We start from the raw sequence: 19,705 nt of genomic DNA, 5'->3' as shown, positions 1-19,705 counted from the left end.
GAGGCAAGCTAATGCCCAGAGTTGCCGAGTGTGATCGCTGATCAGAGTGGGCACCGAGGCGAGAGAATTATCGAGTCCGCTGACCCTGGTCCAGAAACCTGCCGCACCGGGAATCGAACCCTGGTTCCGGGCCGTCCTCTGCTCTCGGGTCTGCCGCCTCTAACCAGTGAGCCACACTACTTCACCAGTGGCAAAGTGAGCAAGGTACCCATGTCTGGGCCTACCCTACCAACTAAGGGCGAACAAAGCAAACACAGATGGACGGAGCGCTGAAACTTTTCAGACACTCACCCCCAGTCACAGATCTGGGTTGAATCCATCATCATTCTTTAGCTCACTTCGCCACCCCAGTTCAGACACTGCTATATGCAAATCAGTCATGGGAACAGTCTAGCCCGAACTGCCAAGCCATGTCTTCCCTGGACCGCAAAAAAAGCATCCTGGGACCGGTTTCGAGCATTTAGGAATTAAATCCCACACTGGCATCAGTGTGGGTTAAATGGTCTGAGAAGTTTGATATCAAACTTCCCTGAATTCAGTAAAGCCATGATTGTGCTGTGGAGCTCGTAATGACAAACTCCCAGACCATATACTCTATTTGGCTTTACTGCACTAACAATGTCTAAGAACTGACTTAGATACAGTAGGGGTACAGGGCTCCTGCACCTGTACCCTCACCAGTGGTATAGTGCACCCAGCTAGAGGGGTGTCTAACCTATACCACAGGCAGTGGGTTGTAGGCAAGGCACACAGGTATGTATGCCATGTCGACTCTTCACTTTTCTCTGCACCAAAACATGCAGACTGCAAGGGCAGTGTGTGTGTTAAGGTACTGGACATCTAAGGGTGACAATATGTGCTGCCGTCCTTAGAGCCTTCCCTTGTCACAGTGCCCTTGGTACCCATGGCACTTTTTACAAGGGACTTGCATGTGGCCAGAGAGTTGCCAATTGGGGGTGCAAAGGTGCAGTTTTAGGGAAAGAACACAGGCCCTGGGTACCTGGCTAGCAGGAAACCAGGGCCCACTTAGTCAAAGAGCATCAAGCATCAGGCAAAAAGTGGGGGCCCACCATGCAAAAAGGAGCCTTTTCCTGCAGTCCTGCAGACAGCTTTTTGACCTCTTGGGGATATGTGCTAATGTCTCCCAGGTAAGATACAAATATAGGCCTGTCACTAGAGAAGGGATTACCTGCCTCAGGCAGAAAGCCACACAAGGGTTAGACCAAAAGGTGAGCTTAAAAAATGTAGCAGCCTTTTAAGGGCAAATGGGGGGCACTTGGGGAAGGGGCTCTATTTTTTAGGCAGACAGGCTGGCACTATGAACAGGGAAGGGAAAGCCAGTTGTCAAACCAGTTTTTCAGCGGCTTGAAGCACCCTTGGTAGTCACACCACTGGGTTGGGCTACTGAGCTCCATATGAAGGAAGAGGGGTCCTGCCATATTGGAAGTGGGGAGAATGGATGCAGCACTTCGCAGGAAGTTGTCATCAAGTGGGAGGGAACCTGGTGGCCCATTGGATACAACGCATCTTACCCTGAGGGCATTTTCTGGGCATAAATAGAACACATCTGGTCCCCCAAACTCAGATCAAGGCTGGACGGGAAGAAGGACTGAGGCAGGACTACCCTGCTGCACTGTGGAACCGGCAAAGAGAGGCTGACAATGCAGGCGAACTAAGAGGAGTAATGAATGAATACGCTCTTGTATAGCGCATGGCTACCCTGAGGCATCCCAGTAAACAATGCTCAAGATGCTCAAAGGATGCTGGGGATGTGATGTGGTAGACAGGGGTCTTGCTGCGACTACTCCTTGGTCCTACGAAGCAGGGGAGGCGGTTCTAGTCACAAGGTCAACGTCGCTCGAAGCCCTCTCCATACTGGCAGAATTCCAGTTGCCACAGGACTATATGTCGCCCAGTATTGCAGTCATAGACCATTCCTTTGTGTGTTTATAACTAATGTTTCTGGGGGTCCCAGCTGCACTCCGATGGCACTTCCGAGCTCAGCAATCTCTGGTGCATCTTTGTGTGTTGAGTCCAGGTCCCTGGTGCTGTATTGTGGCGGTTGTCAGCAGTTGAAGATTCTAGGCTACCAATTTGCCCCAGCAGGCTTCTCAGCTTTTGTGTATTACAATGCACCCCATTTCCTCACAACGGATATATGAAAACATGGGTCCTGAGGTCCAAAGACACCATTCAGTCTGAATCCAGAGCGGACAGAACATGGAGCCAGAGTTCGCATTTGAATCTGTCCTTCTGCAGGTAGACATTCAGACTGTGAAGATCTAAAATAGGACAGAGGCATTCATCCTTCTTTGGTACAAGGAAAAAGCAAGAGTAACAATCTGTAACTGCCTCCGAGTACGGATGGCGCCTTTGAAAAAAATTGATCTTGCATCTCTTGCAGCAAGACAGATAGGTGCTCTGCTGAGAGATGTTCTAGTGTGGAAGGAAGTTGCAGTGGGTCTTAAAGGAATGTAAGGGCATAGCCATGCTGAATGATAAGTAGGACCCAGCTGTCGGATTGGATTGCCTGCCATTATGGGATTAAGTGTTGGAGCCTGTTTCCCGCAGGATGGGTATGCGCCGCTAAGGGCAAACTAAAGCAGCTTAGAAGGTGAAGACACAGGGAAAGGGCATCTGGAAGGTTAGTGTTCTTTAGGACCTGCATGCTGTCTGTTTGAACCCTGCTCCTGGCCACGACAGGATTGAGGTGACAGCTGTGAGGGCAGAGAAGACTGGTACTGCCAACCATCTTGAGTGGCCCTGTAAAGGGCAACAAGGCTGGGGAAACGGTCTGGCCGGGTTTGAGAGACCTAATAAACATGCTGTGAATCGCCTTTCCTTAAAATGTTCTAACATCAGCTTTTTCACCAAATAGGTTGGATACATAAAAAGGCAAATTCATAAGGGATGCCTGCAAATCACCCGAGACACCCTTGGATCACATTTGCTTATGGTGACGGAGCACCGACTAGCCCGGACTGCTCTCCCCACCATTCAGCAGAATACACAACAGCTCGAATCCCATATTTGGCTACATCTTGAACTATCCAGGAAAAGTTTGAGCCAACGAGGAGATAAATTCTTCCAGGACCACCAGCTAGATCTCGATGGCCATGTCCCAGTTGGCGTGTAGTGTTAACACACAAACAGCATTAACTGACCTCAAGGGTATAACAGCCAAATAGAAAATTTGTTTCCCAAACACCCCAATGCTCCTCGACTACCTGTTCAGGGGGGCGTAGGTAATGATACAGGATTCACCTTGCTAGTGGAAGATTGGACAACAAAACTCTCTGGAGCAGTATGCTGGGCAAGAATGTCATGGTTATGCCTATGACTGTTAACCAGCAGGCAAAAGCAAGTCTTTGACCAAGTGTGTCCAGAGTATCAGTTAGGGGTTCACTGAATGGAAGTAAGGACTCAGGCCCAGGTTGCAGAGCTTCATTAAGGAAATTCATTTTTATTTCCACAGAAGGCTAGTGAAGGTCAAGGACCTCAGTACCATGTCAAATTACTACAGCAAAGAAAGAACTCTTCTATTGGGGACCCAAGGGAGACACCAACTCCATATCAGTGGAAGTAACCAGCCCACTGGCCTCCAGTAGACCCATATATAAAAATGTATATATCTCATTGCAGGGGTAAATCATAGCAATCATCACCATTGTTATACCCCGGAGGTAGAGACACGTCTGAATCTGAACCAAAAAGATGATGGAGCCTCAGAGGATGGCCCTGCAGTAGTGGTGGTAAAAGGATGTACAAGCAGTGAGTGTTCTGGAGCTGGGTCAGGCCACGACCTGAGTTGGGATTGAGACGGATTCAAGAGCTCTGCTGACAACATTTTGGGATCCAGTCAGGCACCTAAAGATATTTTGAGAGGAATCTGAAGTTAGAAGAATACATTTAAAATAATCTGTAGTGCTGATAGATTTCCTAAACTCGATAAGCAAAGTCCAGTGAATGAGACATTCGATACAATTCTTGAAGCATTCATGGGAGGATTAGGCTTTCTCTCTAGAAACCCCCTCAACATATGAGGGCATGTCAGGTGATATAGCCTGGACAATTCCCGGATAGCCAGTTAAAGCCCCCATGCCTTACAGTGTAGTCTGAAAGATGTACCCATCTACAAGGACTGTATCCACAGAATCCAAGCTGCACTTCAGGATCTTCTTCGAAGCATGCAAGCTTTCACAGATCAAAACCGAGAATGGCTTATTCATGTGTTATGCTGTGGGTTCGCAAATGTTGGTTTTGCAACTGCCAGACAGCATGGACATTGAGATTTAGAGGCATGTGGCATTTGCCATACGAAGAGTGAAACTGCCTGAATCTAAAACCTTCAGCCACTGAAGCTATCCATTTAGGTGCCCTGTCCAGAGGGGCTGTAAGAAAGGCATTGGGGTTCAGATCAGAGAATAAATCACACACCATCAGGCTCTATGATGATTGGAGCACAAACAAAAGTTTTAAATCACCGAAAGTACTCCTATGGCATCTGGCAACTTGTCTTGACTGCTGGGCTCCCATAGAGGCTATTTCCAGACAGGCAAGACAGGTTCCTGCACTGACCCATTGAAGGGGAACACGGGATGAGCAGCCAATATAGAAATTGAAAAACTTTCCACAGAAATTTTAGAATTTGGGTACACAGAAGTTAAAGTCAAGCCTAAAGTTACCACCACCTTACGCATCACTGTGGAAGAGGCATAGTTATAGCTACGAAATAGGATCCTAATACATCCTCAATCTGGGCAAAATTCTATTCTATCCCTAGGCAAGAGCTGTTCATCATGGCAATATCTGGCCTCTTCTGGTGGCAACCAGATAACTTCAGCAAACTTTGAGTGCAGCATCGGAAACAACTCATTATGGCACGGCAACGGGACCGGCTCTGGGTGCAACATTGTAAATGGCCCCAGGCAGCAGGTCACTTCTTTTTAGGTGTGGACGCCAAGGCCTGTGGAGGAACAAAGGTGTTGAGGTCAGAGCTGCCTGAGTTACCAAGACCGAAGAAGTGGGTCTACCCTCGGGTAGTGGTCCAGAGGGTACCAAACACATCTGAAGGATGTCCACAATGGAATAATGGGAGGCTGCAATTTGTGTGGGGTTGGCCGACGAGTCGGATATTGCAGCTACATACTCTACAGCTTTGGAATTGGCTTAGATGATGAGGAAAAACAGTGAAGGGAAGCAGCAATTGACTCCGAACAGAACTGGTAATGGGACAGTTTCATAAAAGAAGAGGATTTCTCTTTCTCTGGTGCTTTCTGGGGGAAGAACTGTTAGGGGACTGTTCAATCGGAGGAGACATAACTGTTAAAGAAGGGGTGCATTTTGGTGTGTCCTAACTAACTTTGTCTCCCGCTCTCTTATGGCCTTCACGTACATCAGGGAACATGTAGTGCAGGTAGCAATGCTTTATTCGGATGCAAGGCACCATATTATGCAGTTATCAGATGAGAGGCTTATGACGAGTCTTCAACCCTGAAACTGAAACCTCTTAGGAAAGACATTTGCCTATACTGCGGTCAAAAGTAGAGGAATTTTTATCCGTGAAGCACTGTGTGCGCACCAGACCGCAACAATGAGCCGTAAAAAAACAGAAACCCATATGAGCGAGCAGGTCGGCATCCATTATATGTTTGTGACTGAAGGTGTTGTGGCAGAAGCAGAATTGTGCCACCTGGTAGCGATGGGGAGCTACTGCTGTGGAAAAGCTTTTCCAGACCAGCCAGATGCAATAAAATATTCTTAGGATCATGAGTCTACAGGAAGAAGCACCCATCAAAAACATTTACTACACAGGGTTTCAAAATAAATTATGTCTAGAAATGGGTTGAACTAAAAAAGGAAAGGCTTTAGTCGTATACAAAAATGCTAACATCTTCGTAGACTTTCCAGTAAACATACACAAAATAAAATGTTCTACTAGAAACAGACCGCTAATTTCAAAACATCAAGGAGCAAGAGAAGTAAAGCAGGGAAACTCTCCCAATGTACACCTATCTAACTCAGGATCAGGATTACACTTTATTAAGTAGTAGTTAATGAGCAGTGATTGACTTACAGGCTTATAGACGTTTTCTTGAAAAGAAACAAATAGTGTCTTACCTGTCGGTGTAGTTTTGCAGCTTGAAGATCTTTCTGGATTCACCAAGCTGTGCATTATTCCGCTGTCTAGTGGTTGGGTCCGGAATCGTAGTCTTTTCTTAAATTTTTTTGTTTTGTTTTTTTGTAGCCCAGGTGGGCGTCGACGTCCCACCTTTTGGTGTCCTTCCGTGACGTTGGCACGCTTCCTACGGAAGCTCCCACCCTTGGGCGCCATCTTCGGATTCTTTTTTTCCAGTTTTATGTTTTTGCGAATCCTTGGCAATGTTCAAGTAAGTTATTTTATCCGCTTTATCCTTCAAGGTGTCTGTTTCAGCATTGTCCTTGTTTTTCACTACCTTATTCTCCAGCCTCATCTTTCTGGCGGAGGTGGGCGGGTTCGCTAGTGAATCCAGAAAGATCTTCAAGCTGCAAAACTACACCGACAGGTAGGAAACTATTAGTTTTGCAGTGTGAATCTTTCTGGATTCACTATGCTGTGCATAGACTTTGGAGCGGTTTGTTACTTTTGTGGCGGCTGGGTGGAAGATGAGCGTTGGCTGTTGAATATATGTTGAAGCACTTTCTGTCCTACTTGTGCTTCCTTGTTCATTTGTATATCCACTCAGTAGTGCTTAGTGAACGTGTGCACTGAAGCCCATGTTGCCGACAGGCATATGTCTTGAATGGGTGTGTTAGCCAGGAAGGCTATCGTTGCTCCCTTTTTCCTAGTTGAGTGGGCACGTGCCCCCTCCGCTAGTTCTTGGTCTGCTGGTTTGTGACAGAATTGTATAGTTTGTGAGATCCATCGCGCGAAGGTCCCCTTTGTTACTGGTCTACCCAGGAAACTGCTTGCGAAGGACACAAATAACTGTTTCGTCTTCCTGAGTTCCTTTGTTCTTTCTATGTAGTACATTACTGCCATTCTAGCGTCCAGAGTGTGGAGTGCCCTCTCTGTGCTTGTTGGTTTTTGAAAAGAAACTTGGTATTTGAACTGTCTGGTTGATATGAAACCCCAACACCACCTTTTGCATGAAGTGTAGGTCCGTTCTCATCACCATCCTATCATTGTGAATTTGGATGTAGGGTTCTTGTAGCGTTAGCGCCTGTAGTTGGCTCACACTACGCAGGGAGGTGATAGCCATCAAGAAGGCTGTTTTCATTGTTAGCATTTGTAGGGAAGCCTTATGAATCGGTTAAAAAGGTGCTTTCATGAGCTCTGTTAGGACTAGATTAAGGTTCCATGATAGTGGCAGCATCCTCTTAGGTGGCGCGTTCCTTTTTGCCCCTTCCATGAATCTCTTTACTATCTGTGACGTAAAGAAAATTCTTTCCAGTCTCTCCTCATGTGTAGGCCACAATTCCTGCCAAGTGTACTCTCAGCGAGGATGAGCTTAGCTTTGCCTTCAGCAGGTGCGTGAGGTACCTTAACACTGTTGACTCCCTTGTCATCTTTCTGTGTAGCTTCTTCTTGCTGCATCATTGTGTGAACCTTTTCCATTTTGCCAAACAGCACCTTCGTGTGCTAGGACTCCTTGCCTCTCGCAGTACCCGCAGGGTGCTCTCCGGTAACTTCAGGTGAGCGAACTCTAGGTCTTCAGGAGCCATGCTGCTAGGCTGAGGCTCTCTGCTTCTGGATGTAGTACCTCTCCGTTTTGCATGGACAGTAGGTCTTTTCTTCTCCCGAACTTGTGGGGTGCACCTTGTGCCATTTCCATTATCTGTGAGTACCATGTCTGCCTGGCCCATTGTGGCGCCACCAGGATCAGAGTCATGTTGCTGGTCCTGCACTTGTTGAGTACTCTGTGTATCAGAGGTATCGGGGGAAAAGCGTAAGCAAATGTCCTCGACCAGCTTATCCATAGGGCATTCCCCAGGGAACCTTTCCCTGGATGCGAAGCTTTGGCATTTTGTATTCTGGTGTGTTGCAAAAAGGTCTATTGTCGGTGTTCCCCACCTCCTGAATAGCCTTTGCGTTTCCTGTGCATTGAGCTCCCACTCGTGGGATGCCGATGTCTGTCTGCTTAGCCAGTCTGCTTCCACATTGCTTTTCCCTGGCAGGTGTATGGCTAGCAGGTCTATCTTTAGTGGGATGGCCCATCTCCATATCTTCAGTGCTAGGTTCGGTAGCAGCGGAGATTGCGTTCCACCCTGTTTGTTGATGTAGAACATCGTCGTGGTGTATTGTCCATCTGGATCAACACTCTCTGGCTGTACAGTTTCGTCTGGAATGCTTTCAGGGCGAGAAACGCGGTCTTCAGTTCTAGATAGTTGATGTGTTTGACCGCATTCGCAGGAGTTCACAGACCCCTCACCCTGAGCTTGCTCATGTGTGCTCCCCATCCATTCTGGGATGCGTCTTTCGTGATGGTCACCATTGAGGTCGGTGGTGTTAGAGGCTTTCCCTTTGTTATGTTCTCCATGTTCCACCATGACATCTCCTCCTGCACTGCGTGCGTTACAACCACTAGGTCTTCAAAACTCCCTGTAGCTTGTGACCATCATTCTTGCAGCCATTCTTGGAATGGTCTCATGTGGAGGTGTACATTTGGTACTAGATGTATGCAGGAGGCCATCATGCCCATGACCTTGCTCGCTGTCCTCACTGTCAGAGCTCGCCCCTTCTGGTAGAGGTGCGTCTCCTTCAGTAGCGCCTGTGTCCTCTTGTCGCTGGGGAACACCTTGCTCTGTATGGTGTTGATCCGTGCCCCTAGGAAGATTTTTACTTGTTCCGGTTCCATAGAGGATTTCCCCCAGTGAATGGAGAATCCCAGGTCCATCAAAGTATTTGTCACGCGCTGGGCATGTTCCGTGCATGTCCTGTGTGAACTTGCCTTTATTAGCCAGTCGTCCAGGTAAGGGTATACATGGATCCCTTCCCTTCTCATGTACGCTGCCACTGCTGCGAGGCACTTGGTGAAAACCCTTGGTGCAGACTTTAGGCCGAACGCTAGGGCTGTGAACTGGTAGTGATGTTTGTTGAAGGTAAATCTGAGCAGATGTTTGTGCCGCCTGTTCATCGGGATGTGCAGCAAGGCATCTTTGAGGTCTATGGTGGCCATGAAATGTCCGTCCTCTATCTGGGGAATGGCCTCCTGTAAAGACGTCATTTTGAATTTTTGCGTCTTTATTTGTTCAGGAACCTGAGGTCCAGGATGGGTCTTAGTGTTTCGTCCACCTTTGGTACCAGGAAGTAGATGGAGTACACTCCCTTGTTCCTTTCTTGCTATGGTACTGGTTCGATGGCCTGCTTTTGGAGCAGTTCCTCCACTTCCTTTTGAAGCAGTTCCGGTTCTTTTGCTGACTGCGCCCTCTTTTTTGGTTTTCTGTTTGGCGGTGTCCTTTCCAGTTCTATACAGTATCCGAACTGTATGATGTTTAGTATCCACTTGTCTGTGGCTATCTTCTTACACTCTCTAAAGAAGTGACTTAGCCTGCCTCCTCTGAATTGTAAGGCCCCCATGGACCTTGCAGTGTCGTTTTCCTTTTTAAGCTGGGTGAGTTTTTCATCCACCGGCGCTCCAAACAGCGTCTCCACATTGAATGGGGTGCTAGGAATGTTGTGCAGTACCTGTGGTTTGAAGCCTGAGATCCTGAGCCAGGCTTGCCTTCTTTCAGTGATTTCCAACATCATCAGCATGCTGGATGTGTCTGCTCCATCCAAAGCTGCTTTGAGGCAAGCGTTTGCCACATTTTCCCCCTCCTCCACAAGGTGCAAGGCTCTTTGTTGGTACTCTTCTGGGAGGTGCTTCATCAGTGCCCGATTTGGTCCAGGATTTGGTACTGGTGCCTATTCAGTAGGGTGTTTGAGTTCGCCATGCGCCAATGCATTGCTGCATTCCTTTCTATCTTTATCTCCGTCAGGTCCATCCTCCTGCTTTCCTTGTCTGGTGGTGGCCCGGATGTCGTTGGCACATTTGCCCTCTTCCTTGAAGTCGTTGTGATAATGGAGTCCGCTAGGATTGTCCCTCTGATGTACGGGGGATCTTTCGTGGAGTGCTTGTATTTCTTCTCTGTCCTCGGCGTAACGGACCTGCATGTCGCCGGATCCTTGAATGCCTCCTTCCCCTGAGCCATGACACTGCCAAGCATTGGGAGATTCTGGCTCCTGGTCTGTGTGGGGAGTAGGGTCTCCAAGAGGAAGTCTGACTTTTGTTTTTCTTTTTCAAGCTCTACTCCAAACGTCGTTGCCGCGTCCTTGAGGACCATATTGTATGCCCAAATGTCATCTGGCGGCGAAGGCCTTGACGGGTACGTGTCTACGCCCTCTTCTGGACTTTCGGTGTCGAGGTCCTGCCACTCCAGGTCCTGTGTCCCAGAGGATGCCGATCCCAGGATCGTCCGCTGGTCGTCGTCACCCTCCTCATCATAGTGGAAGTTTTCTTCCTCTTGATGTTCTAGAGTTTCGGGGCTTTTCGGCGGCTCTTCGGCCTCGAAATCCTCCTCCTCTTCTTCTAACTCAACTATAACCGTCTGCGGTTTCGACGGAATCGTGAATCGCTTGAGCAGTTCGTCAAACTCCTCCTTTGTTTGAAGGATGTTATCCATTTCGGCCTCGAGCCGTCTTTTCTCCCTTTCCAGTTCGGCGGCCTGTTCGGCGGCCTGTTCGGCGGCCTGTTTGGCGGCGGACTGTTCAGTTGTTCTCTTCGCCGTGTACTTCGGCGTCAAAGCAGGCTTTGGGTCCTTTGTCGACATCCAGGCGGCCTTTGGGGCCTTCTCTTTCGAAGTCGGACGTTCCTTTTCGGGGACGTGCTTCGACGACCTTGGCTTTTCGCCGGTCTTCGCCGCCTGGGAGTCCTTCTCGAAGGATCCGCTGGGCTCTCTGTCCTTGGATGCAGCTGCGGCCGTCAAGGTTTTCGGCGCCAGTGCTCCCTTGGAGGACTTAGACTCAGTTTTTCGAGAGTCTGACTCAGACCTTCGAGGGTCTGTCGGGGCTTTCGGGGTCGATGACTCTCCTACCTCTTTAGAAGTTTTCTTATCTGTCTCTACGACCGTGTAGTCTTCTCCGGCGATGTTGTCCTCCTCGTCGCTCGATGACCCCAGGTTTTGGAGGGACGGCTGTTGCTCTCTCCCCTGCATGCTGTAGTTGACTCTTCTCTGACGCTCTCTAACGCAGAGAGTCTTCGGTGTGAAGGCCTAGCAAGCATTTTAGTCCTTGCTCTCGTGGTCGACCGGTAAGCAGAGGTTTCAAACCGGGTGCTGGTCCTTCTGCGCGTACTTGTGGTGGCAGTTACGGCAGAATTTAAAAGGTGTGTTGTCCATTTCTCGCGCTCAGGGGGCCCCCTGTGTGCGCATTCTCCGTTGGACGTAGAAGTCCTCAAAGTTCTCCTTTTTCGTCGTCCCGGCATATAGGTGTTTTTTCCTGGTCGCCTTCGCAGTCTTTCCTGTGCAAAATTCGACTCTTCTGTGTCTTCTCCCGTCCAAAACTCTGGAGCCTCTCGGAAACGTTCCAGACCCAACGGCGGAAAAAATAATCTGAAGATGGCGCCCAAGGGTGGGAACTTCCGCAGGAAGAGTGCCGACGTCACGGAAGGACAACAAAAGGTGGGATGTCGATGCCCAGCTGGGCTACAAAAAAAAAAAAAAAGAAGACTACGATTCGGACCCAACCACTAGACCGCAGAATAATGCACAGCATAGTGAATCCAGAAAGATTCACTCTGCAAAACCTATGGAATCATGCCAGAAGACAGCTTTTTAAAGAAGCAGTAGTTTCAATTCATGTGTGGAATAGGTTGTCAAAGAAGCCATCAATATATGTATACTAGATGTCTTACGCACCAACCGTCTTCAGAAACTGGGGCTACAAACATCCACTGCTATGCTACTTTAGAAGTATCCTATAGCTCTACCTGCAGTTCTCACGTTTCTAAAATGTTTTTCAGAGCTTAGCAGTATTCTAGAGATACATTAGCCACACAAAAAACTTAAACCCGACTCACCATATGGACCAATGATCTAGCTTTTAAACAGCATAGAGTGAAAACGTTTAGTAAAAAAAACCTCTGCGTAGAATGCGCATGCAAACTGCACTGTTGATAATTCTACAATCAGTGTCACCTTTTTACGATCTTCCATTGTTCTCATTCTTTCACCGTAGACCAAAAACACATGTTGCCCTGGATCATAGAAACCAGGTGACTGATCGACCAATATGAGCTGACACCAGCGGAATAGGTCACGTAGATTAAATTCCCATGGTCCTCCTTTTTGACCCCACTTTCTTTCAATCATTACTTCTTGGTCAATCTGGAAAAAAATAAAGGTCAATCAAGACTACATTCTTCAACACCAACATTTAGAAAGACTGTCAATTGTAAGGGAACAATTAGTACTGATTTAGTGACCATGTCTATTATCTTTAAATACATATCTACATTTAAGGCCCGATTCTAGTGCAAAGCCTGAAAAGTAGATGTCGGATATGAAGCATTAAGGAGATCAGATTAATATTTCTTATTTATGACACATTACAAAAGTATTAACACCTATTTCCTTTACAGCTTTCATTTTAAGCATCCACTAGGTTTAATTCCTGCCAAAGCAGGTATAGCAATCTCACAAGAGTATGTGAATCTTGAAATATTGGAGAGAAAATGTAAAGCAAGCCTCCCTGGAATGTTTTAAAGTTGATGTCACAAAATAAACAATGTGTCATTTGCAATATCAAGAGTCACTTAAAATGCAGGACCCCAAGCTACCATCTGGAATTATTAGAATGAGTTTATTCTTGGAGAATCTTTTCTAAATTCAAACAAGTTAGGAGTAGGATGCCAGAAAACATTTAAAATGAAACACCAATTTTAAACACAGCACATCTCTCTGAAAGTCACCAATTCAATTGTTTTTAAAATTTGAATAAACGTCAAGTTTTGACTCTAAAAACTTAAATAATGTCAACATCCCATTTTTAAAACAATAGAAAAAGTCCAGCTTTTACTAGAGAATTCTCCAAGCGTAACGCCCCCATAAACAAAACATACCCACAATACTTCTGGTGGCATCACTTCTGGACCATTTTGGAAAAAACCTTAAACTAAATACATTTGTCATGCAATCACTAAAACTGAGCTGCTGTTTCAAGATTCATGGTCTTCCTGATATGAAAGAACAAATTACTTACCTTTATTAACGCTCTGTTTGATGGATGCTATATCTAACTGCAGATTCCTCAGACTTCCCAAAGGCACCAGACAGGATCCAGAAGCTCTTTCGAGCAATTGTTCTGTAGCGTCAATAAGTGGCAACCTCATTGTAGGAGAGTAGGGTCTGCAATCCTAAGATCACCCAGATTTTTTGCTTTTGTTTCACTGGTTTACGACTTTCTCTGGCTGTGGGCCTGCCAATCAGACCCACAGCCTGGCTGTTCTCTCTCTAAATTACAACATGTACCCTAGGTGCATTTACCAATTGGTACTGGGCCACCTTATCAGACCCTGTAACTCAGGGCATAGGTGTACCCAGGGCTGCAGCATGTATTATGCCACCCCTGGATGGCCTCCTAAATTTGACACAACTGGCTGCATGACAGCTGGGGCAAAGTCGTGTAATCACCCTTTGCTGTAGGTGTAGTATACCTATACCTAACCCTAAAATGGACACACAGATTCCTATCAGTCACTCCTATGGCAGGCCTTGACAATCCTGAAGGCAGAGTGCTTGGAATCGTGTGAGATGGTGCTCTGGCATGAGCTGAGCCTGTCTGCAGCTTGCGGAACCAAGTCCTAATAGCTGTTCCATGATATCGCATACCATATACTCTTAAGTGCATTATAATCCTCGCGGTTAAATGCTATCTTTGGTATTGCTTTATCAAAACATGTCGAGTAAGGTGTCATACGAATTGGAATACTAACCCCTCGCCAATTCTGGCGACGGGGTTAGCATTCCACCCTTCTAGAGGGACACGACATGTATGTAACTGTGAACCCCGGTTAAAGTTAACTGAAGCCTCAGCTCCACAAAATGGATGCTACCACCACAGACACGAGTCTGACCCCCTGCAGCTGGGAGTCCTTCCAGCGAGGGGAGCCTGGACAAAGGGTTTCCTGTCAGGGGCGGTGCTAGCACCGTCCCAGACATGGTTTTGTGTATCCTGGGTAGGCAGGGCTTTACAGGAAGGTGACTGCTGAGTGGCACCCCGGTGCTCACTACGCATAGGCCGGTCAGAACCAGTTCCAGGGGCACACCAGCCCCTGGCCTGGGGAAAGTCCGGCATGGCAGAGGGGTGTAACCACCCCCCTCCTAGTCCCACCCATAGGCAGGACCTAGTCACCGGGTCAGCCCCCTTTTTTAGTAGGAAGATGGGAGCGGGCCCCCTGTTCAAATTAGATCATCTTTGGAATCAAGACCCGACTTTCTGCGAAAGGCATCAAGATTTCCTTCTTCAAGATTCTCCCTTGTGGCTAAGGAGTAGTCACCCTGCATCAAGCGGGCACCATCCTAAGAACACTGCGGTCTGTTGCAAGTCCTTCACGAATCCGACGACCCAGCTCGACGAGACTCTGCTTCCCTGGCACCTCTGACCTCTACTCACCTCTACAGCAAAGCTGAGAACTGTGAGTGCGACGAGACCTCGAGGGACCGACGATCGCCAAGACTGCACGACTTCTTTGCAACAAGCCCACCGTGTGCTCCACTGGTGAGTGCTTTGGGGTCCGAGAAGCCCCAACCCTGAGCAGCTCCAGCACTGAAGATCAGCCCTCCAGCATCTCCACGATCTGCGTGGGGCCCTTCTGCTTTTGCGCGCTCACCGCGCTGTGTGGCTACTAGCCGGCTGGCTTGTGGCCTTCTACACGACGCCCGACGACATCACTGCTGCTGGTCTGGTTGCTCCAGACTGGCCCTTGCTTCCTTGCATCAGAGAAGCACCCCGGACCCTCCTGGTCCACTCCAGACGCCATTTTGAGTCCACCGCGTGGGCTTGAATTTGCCAAGGCTTTGTTGCCCAATCCTGGGTCCAGCGACGCCGACAGCTTCAATCTTCGTGGGACAGCTCGCTCCTCCATCCTGGTCGCCGACAACGCCTCCTGGTCCGTGAGATCTGCGAGCACAGCGTCACCCACTCACCTAGTAGAGGTGACTACCATCCGGTGCCCTCCTGGTGCCACCTGACTACTGGCTAGTAGTCACGAACTTGGTCCCCTCTGCTTTCAGGTGTCATCTTCCATCGATCCAGGCTTGGATCCATCGAACTTTCTTCACTGGTCGCCTGCCAGCAACTTCTTTCTTCCAGGCTCCTGGTCCGTCTACGAGGATTCCCGACGTCTTTTGAGACCTATGCAGCTGCAGCCCCTGGGCTAGGTAACTTCGGCATTTCGGTGCCCCAGCATAGCCTCACTATCCAAGGGTCAGAATCCACTTTCGTTTTCCTCCCACCAGGTCGGGTTCGCCCGAGAACACTAACTTTGTCATTTCTAGCTACCATAGACTTTGTCCCGCATCACGCGTGAGAGTGCACACTCTGCACCCGAGTCCCCTGGGTCTCCTAGAAGTAATCTGAAGATTCTATAGTCAAGATCTAGCGATTCCAAAGCCTATTAGTACTGTACTTACCTGCTAGTAATTTCGCATTCCACTTTCAGAGTATATGGTTTTCCGTGCCCCTCGGGCATTTGTGTATACTGTGCTAACTTAAGTATTTTCGTAAAGGTTTTGTTTTGTGCTTAGTACCCTGTCCTCATAAAGAGTACAGGGCTGTTGTGATTCTTAATAAATAACTTGTTTATTTTCATAACACTTGTGTGGTGTCCTTTCACTTGGTGTTCAAGGGGTATATGTGTGGTAAACAGATGGCTTAACATTCCCTCTCGAGTCTTTAGCCTTTGACTGCTCGTATCCACGCTACTAGGATAGCTGGTCTATAAGGTTGACTTACAACCAATCATCAATAAGGGTTGCTAGACTGATACATAGTGTTCACTAGAATAGTGAGCACTGCATATCAGGCCACCTTCTCACACTCATGCTTCACTGGAGTTTTGTCTGCTTCCAGAAGGGTTAACACAAAACTGTCTATAGGCATCACCCCTGTACGCTTACATCAGTTTAAAAAATAAAAAAAACAAAGCAATACGCAGCAGGGAGATGCACTATACATTTTGGTATGGTTTGCACTACACCCCAGAAAACATGAAAAGTAGGTATCCCAATGTGATCTTCCAATATATGGTGCTGCTGCCCAAAAATACAGCCCTTTTGGAACAGTATAGCCGACAAGCTATAGAGAATATTGGGTTACCCCATACTGTTTACCCCAGAAACAATGCTCTTGGGACAAAAGCTGATGCCTTACAACAATGTTGAAAACTAGCATATAGAATAGATGGTGTTGCAATGACTGGGGGCTGTTAAAATAAAATTGCCCACATCTGGAGGAAAGCAGATGCTCTGCCCCTTATATAGTAGTTTCACAGACTTTGGTCTCTCCTAGCCAACATTTGACTTTTAATACAAATGGCGCTCACTTACGCTTGAAGGCTCAATGGAGACCCATCCATAAAATATGAGCAGAGCACTTTGATGCACCTTATTTTCCCCCAACATTTCGTCCCACCCGACTTTCTGGAGGTTACTAGGCCTATATGACTAAGGAAGAGAAGCACCCAACTGTGAGATGGAAAAGACTAGTTGATTGGAAGGATACCTGCAGTATATTGACCCTTATTTAACAGGCCTACACCTGTGTACTGGGCACAAGTTTTAGCTAAGGATTATCCTCCATTGGGAGTAGGGGATGTTGGGGAAAGAGGGGAAAAGAGGAGCAACTGGGAGGAAATGAAGGGGCTCACGTTAAAATCAGGTTTAACTGTCTCTTATATGCTTTTCGAACTGCTGAATCTGTATAACTGTTTAATAGGATTTGTAAATAATGTGTTCACATTAGGCAAAATGGCCTGTTTGGTGTAATAGAGACAACTGTATCCTTTGTTTATGCTATTTTAATAAAAAAGTTTTACAGAAAAAAGGTCAATATTTATGACAGTGTGAACTACTTTGTTGGAATTTTACTAAATCTCTTTAGGTCCACACCACAGGAAGGTGTGTGGGGCAGTGAGGAATTTGCTAATAAAGTATTGTCTAGAAAGCGCAAAACAAAGTAATTCACCCGTTCTTCAGATGGTTGGAAGATTGGATGGAAGGCGGGATTTAACATGTTGCTCTCAGCCCCGTTGTATTCTGCCACCACGTCCCCTGGAGTCCCAAAAGGTCTGAACTGGCTGCTGGGACGATTGATGGCTACCTCAAGGCTGATAAACCAAGCCTTGGTGATAACTCAAACTTTTGTATTTGCTGGTGAAATTGCAAATCAGAGCTAGTAGGCCAAGGTGTGAGCCTTGGCATGGCTACATCAGAAATCATGCCACACCATAACTTACTTTTGTCCTCAAAGAGCAAGGCGTTAAAGCCCATAAGGGATGCCTGCACATCCCTGGAGAAACCAATGGTGTGCACACAGGAGTGACTTCAAATGCCCACAATAATGCCCAAAGCTTCGCAAATGCAGTCTATGTTGTCCAGGTTCAGTAGTAGTTTACCTTTCTGGCTAAAGCATGCAACACAAGGATTTCTGAGAAAGGCAGCCCCAATGGAGAAACCAATTCAGGTTCAGGGGAGGTACGAAGACTATGATGTTTGTGAAGCACAAGTTACTACTTGTGTAACGATATATCTGAAAGAGACATTAGTTAGTGATAGATTCCTTACCTTAGAATATTCCCAAGGAGTCAGACTGGATCCGGAAAGTTTTCTGCTTAGCAATACCCCTGTGCGACGGTAGGTGGGGCTGTGCGGCTCCGCGTCCGTCACTGGCGTTGCGAGCGCCGAGATGGCGTCACGGAGACTACTTAGGCACCACCCATGCGCGCTGACATCCGTTCTGTACACGACTTTCCGCACTGAAACGCAGAGCCATGCAAGATACTGACCATTGATGCATAATACTAGGGCCCTAAAAAGGGGATGACCTTAACCCTAGTAATCAGTTCGCAGAACGAGGAGGATGGGTGGGGCGGTAAGGAATCCATCACCAATTAATGACTCTTACAGATATATCGTTACACAAGTAGTAACTTGTGCATCTGAAAGAGACACGTTACTGATAGATTCCTTACCTTAGAATAGATACCCCAGCAATACCAACCCCGTGGTGGTCTGCACACAAGATTACATGAAAGTCACAGAACGGCCAAAGTAGCCGTTTCGCAGGACCGGACTGTCAAGGCAGTATTGCTTGGTAAACGTGTGCAGCGAGGCCCACGTAGCTGCCTGATAAATATCGTGCAATCGAACGCCGTGTCCCAAGGCAGTAGTGGCTGCAGTTGGCCTGGACGAATGGGCACGCAGCCCCACAGGAGGCTCCTTCTTACCCAAGGAGTAACGAACAAGTTACTTACCTTCGGTAACGATATATCTGTAAGAAACAGTAGTTAGTATTAAATTCCTTACCTTAGAATATCCCCAGGCGTCAGTCTGGATCCGGAAACTTTTGCGTAGCAGTACCCCTGCGCGTCGGTAGGCGTCGTCTGCAGGCGTCCCCTGCGGCTCCGCGTCCGTCGTCGTACGCCGTGATGACGTCGCTGGAGTATATAGACGCCGCCTCCGCGCGCCGACGTCAGTTCTTTGTACACAGCTTTTCCGCGCCAGAACACGCAGAGCCATGTGAGAACCAACACTGGTGCCATTTGAAACTAGGGCCCTGAAAGGGATGTCCTTAACCCTAGGTATCAGTTCGCAGAACGGGGAGGACGGGTGGGGCGGTAAGGAATCTAATACTAACTACTGTTTCTTACAGATATATCGTTACAGAACTTGTTCATCTGAAAGAAACAGGTTAGTATTAGATTCCTTACCTTAGAATAGATACCCCAGCAATACCAACCCCGGTGGTGGGTCTGCGAACCAATACAATCCTACACCAGAAAGTCCTGGAGGACCGAACGGCCAAAGAAGCCATCCCTCCGGACTTGACTGTCCAGGCAGTAGTACCTCGCAAAGGTGTGCAGCGAGGCCCACGTAGCCGCCTGGCAAATGTCCTGCAAGGGGACGCCCCGGCCCAGGGCAGTAGCAGCCGCCGTGGCCCGAGTGGAATGGGCCCTCAGCCCAACAGGAGGCTCCTGCCGAGCCAAAGAGTAGCATGCTTTGATGCAGAGAACGACCCATCGAGAGATGGTCCGTTTATGGACCGACCGTCCCTTCTTCGCACCCACGTAGCCAACAAACAGTTGGTCATCCACCCGGAACTGGCGTGTGCGATCCATATAAAATGAAAGCGCACGTTTTGGGTCCAGACGATGGAGCCGCTCTTCATCCTTTGAAGGATGCGGAGGCGGGAAGAAGGAAGGGAGGGTGATGGACTGCCCGATGTGAAAAGCAGAGACAACTTTGGGCAGGAAAGAAGGTCTAGTTCTCAGAACCACCTTGTCTGGGTGAATGGACAGGAAGGGAGGTTTGACAGAAAGAGCCTGGAGCTCACTCACTCTCCTGGCAGAGGTGATGGCAACCAGGAAAGCCGTCTTTAAAGTCAGGAGACGGAGAGGACAGGAATGAAGTGGCTCAAAGGGAGCACACATCAAGAAGGTCAGAACTAGGTTCAAGTCCCACTGAGGCA

At 47.9% G+C, this 19,705-nt stretch overlaps 1 protein-coding gene across 1 annotated transcript in view; it reads right to left on the bottom strand.

Moving 5' to 3' along the window:
- Positions 1-19,705, bottom strand: part of MDN1 (midasin AAA ATPase 1) — a 2,142,100-nt gene that overhangs the window by 1,349,073 nt on the left and 773,322 nt on the right. Inside the window, exon 40 of the mRNA XM_086926648.1 lies at positions 12,157-12,345. Coding sequence (XP_086782774.1) covers positions 12,157-12,345 — 189 coding nt within the window. The remainder of the gene's footprint in view (positions 1-12,156; positions 12,346-19,705) is intronic.

Source organism: Lissotriton vulgaris, chromosome 6, assembly GCF_964263255.1.
Source record: "Lissotriton vulgaris chromosome 6, aLisVul1.2, whole genome shotgun sequence".
Lineage (NCBI taxonomy): Eukaryota > Metazoa > Chordata > Amphibia > Caudata > Salamandridae > Lissotriton > Lissotriton vulgaris.
This window is presented reverse-complemented; position numbering and strand designations above follow the sequence as displayed.